Source organism: Temnothorax americanus, unplaced genomic scaffold (assembly GCF_048541705.1).
Source record: "Temnothorax americanus isolate GAGA-0224 unplaced genomic scaffold, ASM4854170v1 Scaffold35, whole genome shotgun sequence".
Taxonomy (NCBI): Eukaryota; Metazoa; Arthropoda; class Insecta; order Hymenoptera; family Formicidae; genus Temnothorax; species Temnothorax americanus.
The window spans coordinates 778,461-793,391 of NW_027509496.1; the positions used below are offsets into that span (position 1 = coordinate 778,461).

General features: G+C 37.3%; 3 protein-coding genes and 1 long non-coding RNA gene across 10 annotated transcripts in view; 3 read left to right on the forward strand and 1 right to left on the reverse strand.

Annotated features, from left to right (window-relative positions):
• LOC143901664 (uncharacterized) overlaps nt 1-14,931 on the forward strand; it is a 202,359-nt gene that overhangs the window by 173,991 nt on the left and 13,437 nt on the right. The gene's annotated exons all lie outside the window — the stretch shown is intronic.
• LOC143901663 (uncharacterized) lies at nt 188-1,225 on the reverse strand. Of its 4 annotated transcripts, none has more exons than XM_077414091.1 (4): nt 1,078-1,225; nt 689-945; nt 427-493; nt 188-366 (listed from the first exon to the last, which is right to left on the reverse strand). In XM_077414091.1, exons 1-4 carry the CDS (start codon nt 1,172-1,174, stop codon nt 266-268), a joined length of 522 nt encoding a protein of 173 aa, XP_077270217.1. In that variant the 5' UTR covers nt 1,175-1,225; the 3' UTR covers nt 188-265. The 4 variants fall into 4 exon arrangements, with proteins under 4 accessions (XP_077270217.1, XP_077270215.1, XP_077270216.1 ...); XM_077414089.1 differs by having other exon boundaries at nt 415-493; XM_077414090.1 differs by having other exon boundaries at nt 421-493; nt 1,078-1,224.
• LOC143901665 (uncharacterized) lies at nt 1,271-6,880 on the forward strand. The gene is made up of 2 exons (XR_013258150.1): nt 1,271-2,445; nt 3,041-6,880. It is a non-coding gene; the product is annotated as an uncharacterized LOC143901665 (long non-coding RNA).
• On the forward strand, nt 8,189-9,567 carry LOC143901658 (uncharacterized). Of its 4 annotated transcripts, none has more exons than XM_077414082.1 (4): nt 8,189-8,419; nt 8,552-9,087; nt 9,285-9,339; nt 9,370-9,567. In XM_077414082.1, the coding sequence occupies exons 1-4, from the start codon at nt 8,323-8,325 to the stop codon at nt 9,492-9,494; spliced, it is 813 nt and encodes a 270-aa protein (XP_077270208.1). In that variant the 5' UTR covers nt 8,189-8,322; the 3' UTR covers nt 9,495-9,567. The 4 variants fall into 4 exon arrangements, with proteins under 4 accessions (XP_077270208.1, XP_077270209.1, XP_077270210.1 ...); XM_077414083.1 differs by having other exon boundaries at nt 8,190-8,419; nt 9,376-9,567; XM_077414084.1 differs by having other exon boundaries at nt 8,190-8,419; nt 9,382-9,567.

Here is a 14,931-nt window from a genome sequence, read left to right on the forward strand (position 1 = left end):
CGCGTACGGTGTCTCGCCGAGTGCCGAATCTCGAGTTGTTAAATATATATATATATATATATATATATAACTTATTAACATAAAAATTAAAATTTGTTAACGTAATACTATTTTTGTTAAGTAAGGAAGGAAAGGATTTTTAGAAGTCAGAGGAACAGCTACGCATAAATAAAATATATCACCTATATGTATATTAATATTGTTATTTTATTTCAAAGTAAATTAAAAGAAGTACGATATAAAAGTATGATATAAAAGTTATATATTATTTCTCATAGTAATGAATTTGGATTCCGGTGATTTTTTTATCTTCTCCAGCTTCGCCTCTGCCTCTTCCTCTACCTCCACCTCGTCCTCTGCCACTGCCTCTGCCTCTGCCTCTGCCTCTGCCTCTGCCTCTGCCTCTGCCTCTGCCTCTGCCTCTGCCTCTGCCTCTGCCTCTCCCTCGCATCGCGTTGTATACCGCCCGCACCAACGAGCTTAACGTTTCAGGCTGTAACAAAAAATAAATATTTTAAGTAAAATGACATTTTCGTGTATATATATATACGTAAATAAATTTCATTATTAACACTTTGTCGAACGCTGTCACGTATGCGTCACATGTGATATGTGCGACTGTCATTGCAAAGTGTTAATAATCATTATCAATAATGATAAGAAATTATCCCATTATTTCAACACTTACGTTTAATACGATCGGCTGAGTCGCCGTCGGAGCCGTTGCTGTGGTCGACATCGTCGCCGTGGCCATGGGCGCCGTTACGACCGCCGGGGTCGTCGTTGACGTCTTGGCTCTAGAGGCCGTCGCGGCCGCCGTCGGCATCGTGATCGTGAGGGCCGTCACGGGCCTCGGGGTCGTCGTTGCTGTCGTCGGCATCGTGGCCGTAGGAGCCGTCGCGGCCGTCGTCGGCGTCGAGATCGCTGCCACCGTACTTTTACTTGCTGAAACAGATGACGTATAATTAAGCGTTTAAATGTTTACATTGTTGTGGAATCACGGCCAAAATCACGGGACGTGATAACACTGCATTCCACGACAATGTAAATATCGTTATTTTCGGTTATGATACTCACAGAATCGCTCGTCGCCTACCGCACGTCGTCCTCGCACCGCAACGAAAGAAAGAAGAAGGAACGTCGCGTCGCGTATCGTGATCGACTGTACGCGCATGATTGCCGATATCTCATCCTAACGCGCGCACGTGCGCGCGCTCCATAAAATTGATAGATCACAAATATATCAATAATTTATATTGCTATATGTTGTAAATATATGATAAATGTACAATGATGTTGAAAACAATCTCCAGTCCCCTACAACTTCCTTACTTTCCACTAACATATCCGTATATAAGGAAAATTTTCTACGCGATTAGATGACATATACATTTCAACATTCATTTCCGATAGAAGCAGCAGCATGTAATCTTGAAAATCTTCTTTAATTAAGAATTGTTGTGTAAACTACATTTTTTTGCACTTAAAGGAAGTGCTGCATTTTAAAAACCTGCACAGCTACAATTTTCCATAAACATTCTATATGCTTTTTGCGCTAGATTACAATTAAATAAAAGAAAAGATTTTGCACTAAATATTATGTACGATAATTCATTAACCTTTAATATTAATACATTAGTTAATCTTTATATTAATATAATAATGATTTAAATAACTGATCGATATCAACACGTTTAAAGTTTTCAGTCGGTTTATATAAACGTTTAATCGTAGTTTCTCGGCCGTTTGACGCGAAACATAAGAAGCGCGATAATAGGCGAATCGTTCATTGACTGCGAGAACAGTCAGCAAGCGTGACGGCCGCGACGAGCTTTACGGTTATAGTTGTGAATATTTTTTGATATTTCGCTATTCGTGCACGGTTCTGTGCAACTTGGTACAGAGAGAATCTTATCTCTTAACGAGATTAGTGTACTTCGCAACACTAATCACCTTGACAGCGTGCCGCTGTCTCATCCGACGCGATTAACTCTAAACACCATTGCGTGGTCGTGAGCACTAAGCGTGTGTTTTATCGTGTCGGTTTGAAGATCTGTGTACTTCTCTCGTAACACATAAACAGCGTGTCGCTGTCTCATCCGACGTGAGATTAACTTTAAACAGCATTGCGTGTTCGTGCGCGTGTGTTTTATCGTGTCGGTTTTGACATTCTTTTCTTTTTTTTTTTTATTTTTCTTTTTCTGTTTAAAAAGTGTTCTTACATTTATTTTTAGATTAGTGTTTTTAAATACATTTTAAGTATATTTATATTTATTTCATAATTTTATATTAACAATAATAATACAATGTCGAGTGAGTGCCGTGTAACTCGTACTTTTGATAGGTGTATGTACAAAGACTGTACGAATACGAGACCTTCTAAGCGCCTATTTAGATTTCCAATGCCAAAGGATGCGAGATACGAAATATGGATACGTAATACAGGTAGGTTGTTGGAGAAAAAATATTATTTTTTAATATATTGTTATGCTGACAAAGGAAGATCTGCGTATGTATATATCGCGACAATTATAAATATGTCGATATTAAGACCTCGGGTTTTTTGCGATAAAACATACTATATTACGTTAAAAAGGGAATGATCTAACCTTATTAAACACGGATTTTGTCTAATTTATAACATGTATTACTAAGCTTCCACTAATGAACAATAACAAATATTTATTTATTGTAATCGTCACAACGTTTCGACTGTTGGTTTTGGTCAATTATAATTGTCACGATGTTTTTGATTATTAGTTTTAGCCCTTTTCAATCTATTTAACTTTTAATGTTAACAAACAACCTTTCTTTTAAATCACAATAAAGAAAAGGGCGATGTTTATTTTTTCAGTTACATATAATAATTACTGTCTCATTAAACAAGGTTCGAGAAAGTGATTGAAGACTTTTCGACTTTACTTTTTATTATAAATGTTAATATTGGGCGCGATTTACCAAATTGCATTGCAATGTCACTTTTTTTAAATAAACATGTAATCGTAATTTTAATATGTAGTTTCTTATATTTCTGTTGCAGGAAATACTAAATTGGAGGAATTTTCTTCCGCTACCCTTCGATCGGCATCATTGTGCGAGGATCATTTTACTGCTACGTGCTTTACAAACGCCACAAAAGAACGATTGATACGGAATGCTATACCAATTCCATACAAAAACACAGGCTCTTCCGCAAATAATGAAAATGTTGAAATTGAACAGAGAGTGCAGACGAATTATACAGCAGCATTTTCACTCGATAATGAAAACATGACATTAGAAGAACAATTGCCTGAACAGTCTGCATTGCGTACGTATAAACGTGCTAATTTAAATTTTGATGTAACTGCGGAAGAGGAAAATATAATGGAATGGGTGCATCTCGAGCCACCTATGTCACCCACAAATGATCAACGCCAAGATAATTGCACGCAAACAAATAATAAAGATGCACAAATAATCAAAGATCTAAAGATGGAAAATCGACATTTGCAAAAACAATTAAGGCGCCAAAAATTTCTCATGCAACGTATGTCGAAAAGTAAAAAGGAGACTAAAGAAACATTAAAGAAGACTAAACAAACATTAAAGAAGAGCAAAGAAACATTAAAGAAGTCGACTAAACAAACATTAAAGAAGAGTAAAGAAACATTAAAAAAATTAATAAATGAACAAGAACTGCATCCTGTTGCAAAAAGCATGATTCATTTGCAACTGCATAAGCCACGTACAAAATATACAGAGGAAGAAAAAATGCTGTCCAAACAGCTGTACTATTATTCAGCCGCAGCATTTTGTCGCTTAAAGAAAGCTGGTTGTAATTTTCCTGGACAGCGAACAATTAGAAGATGGATAGAAGAATATGATGTAAAACCAGGATTTTGTGATATTATATTTCACAAATTAAAAGAAAAAATTTCGAAATTACCAGAGGAAGAAAGAGCGTGTGCTTTAAAATGGGATGAAATGAGTATAAAGAGCTGGGAAGAATATTCTTCGAAATTGGACCAAGTAGAAGGTCTAAGAGATTTGGGACCTCTAGGTAGAACAGAAGAAAGAGCTAAATGCGTCTTTCTATTTTGCCTAGATAGCTTAAATGCACGTCATCCATGGCGACAACCTCTTGCGTATTTTCTTCCAGGTAAGTGCATGAAATCAACTGAAATAGTTGAGATACTAAAAATATGTTTAGACAAGTTGAATGAAACGGGTGCTGATGTGCAACTCGTTACGTGCGATCAAGGTACCAGTAACCAAGCCGCTTATAGTGAACTCGGCGTTGAGGTACACAAACCATTTTTTTTTTACAATAATAAAAAATATCATGCTTCATACGATTTCCCGCACTTAGTTAAAAGATTAGCGAGTTATTTTAGAACGCATGATAAATTATATTGCAAAGGAGAAATAATTGCATCATATTCCGATTTCGTAAAGACTTGGAGTATCGATAATGCTACAAAAGGAGGCTCAAATTTATTATCCCATATAACACAGGCACACATTCGTCCGAACAATTTTGAGGCAATGAATGTTAAAAGAGCCTTTCAGTTATTTAGTAATAGATTTGCAGCTGCAATAAAAACAGCCGGCGATGGAAAAGAATTGAGTTCAAATACGTGGAAAGCGTCAGCTGAATTTGCAGAGAAGATGAATAGTATAATTGATGCTTGCAACTCTTACAGCCTTAATGTTACATTTGGTGGGAAACGGCCATTGTCACAGAAAAATCCCGATATTATAATGTTATTGACTGACTTTGTGCAGTGGTCTTCAGAATGGTCCAAAAATCCCAATAAAATAACTAAAGTTCCTTGCTTCAAAGGTTTCGTAATTACAGTACAAGCTATTCTTAATCTGTATCAGGAATTTGCAAGTAAATATGAAGGATTTGAACTTGCAACAGGTTTATGTAACCAAGATTCGGTAGAACATTTTTTTTCAAAACTTCGGCAACGCGGAGGATTCAATCCTAATCCAACCGCAAGAATGGTCCGACTGTCATTCAGACATATTCTTTCCACAGGTTATATTCAGACGAGTGACAAAGGCAACGTGCAATGTCCGGAGACTGAGACCCTTATTAATCAACCGAATCAGACAACTAAAAGGGTTGAAAATAATATGAATGCAAACGTTCCTTTTCTTGATGACGATGATGCTGATGCTGATTATCCAGAATTATTTATCAGAGACATTCTGGAAGAAATGGGTGATATGGACACCGAAAATGAAAATACACTTGGTAATTATGATGAAAATGCTATTACATTTTTTGCAGGGTATGTGGCACGACGATGTATTCAAAAAAATAATTGTGATGACTGTCGTACAACAATGTCGAAAACACCAATGGATGATGCGACGGCTAATGAAAAATATATTGAATATCGTGAATATCCGAACGCAGACGAAGATGCTCCAACAGTCACGAAATTAGTTCGACCAACAAGCCTTTTTAACGAGATCATCAAAACGCAATTAATGGCTTTTAATAGTACATGGCAACGTCACTGGTCATCTACACAAGTTCTTCAGAAAATTGTAAACGAGGGTATGTATGCAACCAATAAAATGCATGCTGGATGGTTTGACACTAATGAAAAGTGTTACAATCATCGCATGCAAGCATTAAAATTCTTAATGACAGTTAAAATATATTCCCGTACACGGTATAATAATGGTGCTGCAAAAGCAATAAATACAGCTAATAGAAAATTAAAAAACTTGTCGAACAAATAAAAAGTATAAAAGTATAACTAAGTAATGAAAAGTAAAAGTAATAAAAAGTAAATATATAAAGTACTAAATTAAAAGATATACGAAGTCGAGAAAGTTAAAGTAAAAGAAAAAAGTAACGTAGAACGTATAAGATTAATATTATATATGCAAATTAAAATACATAAATATTTTCTTGAATATTTTGTTATTATTAGTATCTTGTTAATGTCATTATGTTCAGTAATATAACGGCATGGTAACATGATGTTGCATCTACAATGAGTACGTTGAGTATGAATTTTGCACATCATGCTACGTTACCGCAAATATTACTTTTCAGTAATAAGACAAAGTAATATGAATTTCTCAGTGTCATGGAAGATCGCAATCACAGTTGAAGTAATTGCATAAATCTCATAGACTAGCAAATCTATCACGGACTAGAACAAAAAGTTGTAATGCGATCATGCTGTGAAATTGAGAAATTATATCTATTTTCTTATTACCAATGACATTCTAAAAGATACGAATAATGATACAAATATTTTAAGGAAATACATTAATTTTTGTTATATTACACGTTGACACACGGTATTCAATATAATTACACAGGGCAAAGTGCAACACGAATACCGTGCAACATATAACATATGACATTCCAAATTATATTACAGTGATTTTTATAAATCACTACAAAAAGAAATGCCATGAATACAATTTTATAAATTGTATTCTTGTTAAAAAATGAATTGTATAATTTAACAGGAAATTTACTTGTAAATTTCCTCGTGATAAGATATGCTAGTCCTTGATTTATGCAATTATTTCGACTGTGATTGCGATCTTTGCGTCATGCTCATAAGTGTCAACCAGAATTACATTTTCCTCCTTACACTTTTATTTCAATATACGTTTAACGTTACATATAGTAAAGGCCTAAGTACAAAGACTGTCGTAACTTGTTCTCATCAAAATTGCTCATAGTATAAACAACAGAGTACATACCATAAGTCATAGAATAGAATCTGAAACGTACGATAATTTAATGTAATATTATGTTTAACATCAGATAACATTTAAAAAATTGTGAAATGTAATGCAAAAATAAAAAAACATTTTTCTGTAACATTATTTATATTAAAAGATATTTTACAAGTTATTTCAAATGAAACTACTACCTGGATTTGGGAATAACAGATATATATTTAAGATTATTTTTGCCATTTCTTGTCAAATATATACGACAATATAACAATAACGTATGCACACTTATTGGCCAAGCCAGGTATTGTGGTATTATTAATTTAAAACCTATTCTATCCATAGTACTCCTATAATATTTTCTCGTTATCCACACAAGTTTAAAATACATTAACTTTTCCATAGTTTAAATATATACATAAATGACATAAGTTGAGAAGCCTTTTTTTTCACGTTTGGCAAGACGGTAAGTATCATTACTTTTTTCTTTTCAAAGTTTTTTCTTAATAGTTATATTGTTAAATAAATTCCACTTTTCTTATTGCGTTAACTCCTTTGCGCAAAAGTTTACTGCTGTACAAAAGTTGGTGCACGATTTTTCGATTAATTATCTTGTACTTAATTTTATATACATATAATAACGTTTAACACATAGTACACTTATTGTTAGTGCTAGAACTAGATCGTGGTATTACATTCTTATTTTATGGGTTGTCTACGTATGTGTATATAAATAGTTAAGCACAAATGGCGTAGCATATAACTTCATTCTTCGGTCCACTGGAGCGGTCAGTGGATCGTCGCGTAGGGAACGGATAGGCTCCGTTAAAAAAGGCTCCGCCTACTGTAGCGAGAGCGTTTCGTGTACGCTGAGATGCAATTGCTTCGAAGCCATTGATACGGCTGCCATGGCTGTAAGAATGTTTGCAACAGTACTGTGTTGCGTCAACAGAAAACTGTTATTGTAATCTCTTTTTATCTCTGCTCTCTCTTCACATTTACTTTTAACGTGATGGCAAAATATCAGAGGCAAATAAATATACTTAATATTTATCAATAACATATATATACCATGTGAAATCAGTGAAATAGGGATTTATATATCGCATTGAAGATCGATACGGATTAATATAATATGTATAATGTGTTACAGTTTACACATAAAATGTATACTTTTTAATTTAACCTTTGCACTTCCGTAATGTAATAAACGTGTCAAGTTGCAAATCGATACGTTGCGGAGTCTTTCCTGGAGAAAATCCTGAATAAAGACTATACTTTTTTACACGTTCGAAAGTAAAATGGTTCTTACAATTAGTGTGTATCATGCATTTAACAATTCTTAATTAAAGAAGATTTTCAAGATTACATGCTGCTGCTTCTATCGGAAATGAATGTTGAAATGTATATGTCATCTAATCGCGTAGAAAATTTTCCTTATATACGGATATGTTAGTGGAAAGTAAGGAAGTTGTAGGGGACTGGAGATTGTTTTCAACATCATTGTACATTTATCATATATTTACAACATATAGCAATATAAATTATTGATATATTTGCGATCTATCAATTTCATGGAGCGCGCGCACGTGCGCGCGTTAGGATGAGATATCGGCAATCATGCGCGTACAGTCGATCACGATACGCGACGCGACGTTCCTTCTTCTTTCTTTCGTTGCGGTGCGAGGACGACGTGCGGTAGGCGACGAGCGATTCTGTGAGTATCATAACCGAAAATAACGATATTTACATTGTCGTGGAATGCAGTGTTATCACGTCCCGTGATTTTGGCCGTGATTCCACAACAATGTAAACATTTAAACGCTTAATTATATGTCATCTGTTTCAGCAAGTAAAAGTACGGTGGCAGCGATCTCGACGCCGACGACGGCCGCGACGGCTTCTACGGCCACGATGCCGACAACAGCAACGACGATCTCGGTGGCCGTGACGGCCCCCACGGCCACGATGCCGACGACGGCTGCGACGGCTCCTACGGCCACGATGCCGACGACAGCAACGACGACCCCGATGACCGTGACGGCCCCCACGGCCACGATGCCGACGACGGCCGCGACGGCTCCTACGGCCACGATGCCGACGACAGCAACGACGATCTCGGTGGCCGTGACGGCCCCCACGGCCACGATGCCGACGACGGCCGCGACGGCTCCTACGGCCACGATGCCGACGACAGCAACGACGACCCCGATGACCGTGACGGCCCCCACGACCACGATGCCGACGATGGCCGCGACGGCTCCTACGGCCACGATGCCGACGACAGCAACGACGACCCCGGCGGTCGTAACGGCGCCCATGGCCACGGCGACGATGTCGACCACAGCAACGGCTCCGACGGCGACTCAGCCGATCGTATTAAACGTAAGTGTTAAAATAATGAGATAATTTCTTATCATTATTGATAATGATTATTAACACTTTGCAATGACAGTCGCACATATCACATGTGACGCATACGTGACAGCGTTCGACAAAGTGTTAATAATGAAATTTATTTACGTATATATATATACACACGAAAATGTCATTTTACTTAAAATATTTATTTTTTGTTACAGCCTGAAACGTTAAGCTCGTTGGTGCGGGCGGTATACAACGCGATGCGAGGGAGAGGCAGAGGCAGAGGCAGAGGCAGAGGCAGAGGCAGAGGCAGAGGCAGAGGCAGAGGCAGTGGCAGAGGACGAGGTGGAGGTAGAGGAAGAGGCAGAGGCGAAGCTGGAGAAGATAAAAAAATCACCGGAATCCAAATTTATTACTATGAGAAATAATAACTTTTATATCATACTTTTATATCGTACTTCTTTTAATTTACTTTGAAATAAAATAACAATATTATACATATAGGTGATATATTTTATTTATGCGTAGCTGTTCCTCTGACTCCTAAAAATCCTTTCCTTCCTTACTTAACAAAAATAGTATTACGTTAACAAATTTTAATTTTTATGTTAATAAATTATATATATATATATATATTTAACAACTCGAGATTCGGCACTCGGCGAGACACCGTACGCGATATCCGAAATGCGTGGCATCGTGGCAACGTCGCATAGCCGGCGCGTGCCAAGGCAGCTAGCAGTCATAGACGGAGACAGTAAATCGTAAATCGTATGTCTGTCCTTCTCTCCTCGCTCGAAGCTTGCCGAGGCGCCGGGCCGGCCGAGCGCGGCCGAGCGCGGCCGAGCGTGGCCGAGCGAGGCCGCAGCATATCCCCACTAACTGGCTAGTTCGGACACGAACCATTAGCACGGACGCAAACCATGTGCGGTTACCGAGCGAAACGACGTAGTTGATACGCATTTTATCAGGGTGCGCGTCGGAAAATGTGACACAGAAAAATTGACGAAAAATGCCGGGATGTCCTCTCTCAGGTTTCTCTCTGGCGTCACGGCGACACGCGTGGGGGCATGGATTAGTATAGACATAGAAGGGAAAAAAACGATAAACACATTGAATAGCATAGAATAGCTGGAGAGATAGATATGGCCGAGGGAAAATGACGGAGAAAAAAGGAAAAGCGGCAAGATTGATAGAATTAGAGAGAGGAGACAAAGGAAGAGGGAGAGGGGAGAGAAGAAGAAGTACAGGCAACGTGGATTTAATTAAAAAAAAGAGAAGGGCAATAGAAAGAGGGGAAACAGAAGAATGAGCCTTCAGCAGGAGCAGGAAAGTGCAAAAATCGCCGCAAAAAGAAAGCAAGGAAATTATAAAAGTTAAAAGAAGCTGGATAGAAGAGATAAAGAATGAGGTAAAAGTTGAGATGAGAGAAAAGAGGATAAAGGAGCTGAAGGAAATAATGAAAGAACAGGGGAGGGAATTTAGACAAGAGATGGAAGTTTAAAAAAAAATCATGAAAGAGAGAGAAGAAAAATGGATGAAAGAAAAAGAAGAGATGAAAGAGAGAATAATAGAAATGGAGAGGACGCTAGTATAAAAATAAAAGAGGGGGGAATAGGAAAAGAAAAGGACGTAAAAGTAAAGGGATTGAAAAGAAAGCTAAAGGAGATAGATAATAAATTAGAAATGAGAGAAAGAGAAAAGAAAAAAGAAAAAACATAGCTGTGAGAGGAACAAAGGGAAATAGAAACGAATTAGAAAAAGAGGTTAAAAAAATTCTAAAGGTGGTAGGAATAAAGGCGAAAGTGTGCTGTAAAAAGGTCATTGAAGATAGCGGAGAGAGAGGTGTAAAAATGACAGTAATAAAACTACAGAAACTGGAACAGAAAAAAAGGGTCATAACGGAGAAAAGAAGTATAAGGAAAAAAGGGATAAGAATAGATGATGACTTGACATGGAAAAAAAGGAAGATGAGATGATATTTAGAAGACATTGCAAGACAGGAGAAAAAAAATGGTAAGAGAGTAAGGGTAGGATATGGAAAAATCCAAATAAAAGGAAAATGGTGGAAATGGGAGGAGGATGAAGAGATATTGCGAGACAACAAAGAAAGAGTGTAGAAGAAGGGGTGAAATACAAGAAGCAGAGGATGAAGTTAATCCAGAAGAGGAAGACGAAGAGAACAATGAAGGTAAAAAAGGTGCAAATATCCTCGATAAAGGATATGGAGAGAGAGAGAGAGGAAAAGAAAGACAGAAAGGAGGAGGAGATTTGGAAGGTGGCATTCTCTGGAACGTGGCGGGTATAAAAAACAAGAATAAGGAGTTCTGGGAAAGGATAAAGGAATGGGACGTAGTGATAATGATGGAGACATGGTTGGATGATAGAGAATGGGAAAAAGTGAAAGAGAAGATCCCAAGCGAATACAAATGGAAAGAGCGACCAGGAAAAACAAAAAAAGAAGGGCGAGTGGAAGCATGTTATTAGGAATACGGAAAGGAATAGAAGAGGTAAATGAAGAAAGAAGGTTGGAGAAAGAAGAAGGAAAAATCGAATGTAAGATAAGAATAAAAGAGGAAATTTGGAGAATAATAAGAATATATGTGAATAATGATATAGACAGGAAACTAGAAGGCTTGAAAGATTGGACGGAAGAGGGGAAAAGGAGGTAAAAGCTATAATAGGTGGAGACTTTAATGCTAAAACGGGTGAGAAAGGAGGATGAAAAGAAGAGAGCGCGGGAAGAATGGGAAGAAGATCAAAAGACAAGAAAATAAATAGGGACTGTAGAAGGTTATTGGAATATATAGAGGAAAGAGGATGGATAATACTAAATAGAGGCGTGAAAAAAGATGAGGAAGGTGAATTTACATACACAGGAAGGAAAGGCGAGACAGTTATAGATTACGTTATAAGGGAGGAAGAGGTTAGAGAAAAAGTGGAAAGACTGGAAGTAGGAGAAAGAGTAGACTCAGACTATCATCCATTAATAGTATGGGTGAGAGGTAAGCTTAAGAGATAGCAGAGAAGGAGAGAAGGAGAAAAAATAAGAAGAAGAGGAATATGGAACGAGGAGGGAAAAACACAATTAAAAAAGGGATTAGGAAGGCTAGAAGGAGGAAAATGGGAACTACAAGAAGAGATAGAAGTAGGAATGTCGAGGATAAAAAAAGTAATGGAAAAGCATGAAAATGAGAATGGGAGAATGGCTAACAAGAACAGAAGAGGGTAGTGGAATAAAGAATGGGGGAGAAAAAGAAAGAAGTGAGAAGAGAACTGAGAAAATGGAAGAAAGAGAAAGGTGAGGTAAACAGGTATAAAGAAGGGAGGAGGGAGTACAAAAAAATGTGCAAAAAAAGAAAAAAAGGTGAAAGAAAGGATGATAAGAGAGATAGGGGAAGGGAGAGCAGAAAGAAAGGTATGAGAATTGATAGGTAGAGTAAAAAAGAGAAGGAAGAGGATAAACGAAGAGATAAAGTTAGAAGAGTGGAAGGAATACTTCATGGAAATAATGGGTAGGGTGGAGAATAGGGTAGTGAAAGAAGAAGGGGGAAGGGACAACCAAGAAGAGGAAGAGATAGAACTGGAAGAGGTAAGAAACGTAATAGAAAAATTAAAAACAGGAAAAGCAATAGACAATGATAGGATACCGAACGAGGCATGAAAATTTGGAGAAGAAATGGTGAAATAAATATGAGAAATATGTAAACGGGTCTGGAGGGGAAGATTGGCCGAAACAATGGAAGGAAGGGGAGATAATTCCAATAATAAAGAAAAGAGATGGGCGAGAGGTGAAGGACTATAAAAAAATAACAGTTATGTTTTCGATGTACAAGATCTACACGGCGATATTAGCAGAAAGGATAAGGAAGGAGGTAGAAACAAAGAATTTGATTCCCGATAATTATGCAGGATTTAGAAAAGGAATGGGGACAATGAACCAAATATTTGCACTGAACTACTTGGTAAATAGACAACTGGGAAAGGAGAAAGGAAAGATGGTAGTATTATACATAGATTTAAAAGCGGCGTTTGACTCAGTAGACAAAAAAGTATTAATTAGGGCAATGAGAAAGAAAGAGGAGTAAGGCAAGGACTAGTAGATAGGGTAGAGGAGGTCTTGAAAGAAACGAAAAGTAAGGTAAGAATGGGAAGAGAAAGTAGAGAAACATTTTGGATGGCGAAAGATGTGAGACAAGGGTGTCCGTTAAACCCGAAACTCTTCAATCTATTAATCGCTGATTTGGAAGACTATATGAAGAAGGAAGGATGGGGAAATGTGAAAATGAGAAGGGAGAAGATATACACATTAATGTATGCGGATGATGTAGCGTTGATGGCGGAGGAGAAACAGGACATGAGATCGATGATAAGCAGACTAGAGGGATACCTGGACAGGAAGGGATTAACATTGAGCATAAAGAAAACCAAAATACTGATATTTAGAAAGAGTGGAAAAAAGAAAAAAGTATGACTGGAGATGGAAAGGAAAGAAATTAGAGATAGTTAAAAAATTCAAATATCTTGGATTTACATTGAAGAAAAATGGGGGACAAAAGGCGCACATTAGAGAGAGAAGAAGGAAGGCGGCGAGACTAGCAAGAGTAATGAGGGAAATATGGGGAATAGGGAAAATAATGTGGAAAAAGAATTGAAAAAGAAGGATCTGGTTATACGACACTTTGATATGGACACTGATGGGATACGGGGCGGAATTATGGGGATGGAAGAAAAGGAAGAAGGAAGAAAGTATACAGAAGAGATATCTCAGATGGATATTTGGTCTAAATTGGAGGAGGTGTCGATATATGTCGAGAGATGAAGTGGAGATAGAGAAGATGAGAGGCAGAGCAAGTCAGAGAACATGGAAATTTGAAAAGAAGCTAGAAGAAGGCAAAGGAAGGGGAATAGCGAGGAAATGCCTGGAAAAAATAAAAGAGAGATGGAAAAAAGGGAAGATAATTGGAAGGTAGGAGCAAGAAAGAAAGAGTTACTTAGAATGGTTGGGGGTGAGAGTTGAAGAGGAGAAAGATTTGGGAGGTGAAATTTTGGAGAACAGAGAGAAATTGAAACAAAAACAAGAAAAGATGGAAAAGATTATTGGCTCGAGATACAACCGATGGTATGAGATTATAAAAAAGAACGGGATTCCGGAATACTTAAAGAAGGGCTGGGAGGAAGCAAGGTAGAGTAGGATTGCAAGATTTAGACTCGATAATAAAGTTAGGGAAGAATTATACTGGGAAAAGGAGAAGAAAAGCAAATGTAAAATATGCGAGAAGGAAGAGGAAATATGGGAAAACATATGGGATGAATGCACGAGATGGGAGAATTGGGATGAAGAGGTGTGGCAGGAAATAGTGGGAGAAAAAGAAGAGGGAGAGGAATGGATAAAAGCGATGAAGGAAATAAAACAGGGTGGAAGGAAGGAAAGGGAGGAGATGAGAAAGAATGGTACAAATGAAAAAAAAGGATGGCAAAGAAAACGGAAGTCCAATAGGGAAGAAAACAAATTGGGTTTTTAGAGATAAGGTATTAGGTATAAGAGCGAAGATAAGCGAATATAAACGTATAAGCAAATAAGCGAGCAAGCGAGCATGCGAGTAAACAAATAATGCGAAAATAAGGATAAGGACAGGGCGTGCGAAGCGTGTATGTGTGTACAGACGAAAACTAAGAATAAGCGAAAGAATTATAAGTTTGTACAAGATTGGGTACGTCCCTACAAAACGCCCTTTTACATCTCTTTGGGGTAATAAAGTATCCTATCTAATCTAAATATATATATATATATATATATATATATATACGTGTGGTTTGTTTAAAAAGTAATAAGACTAAATTTTTTCCTCAACAACTAGTAAC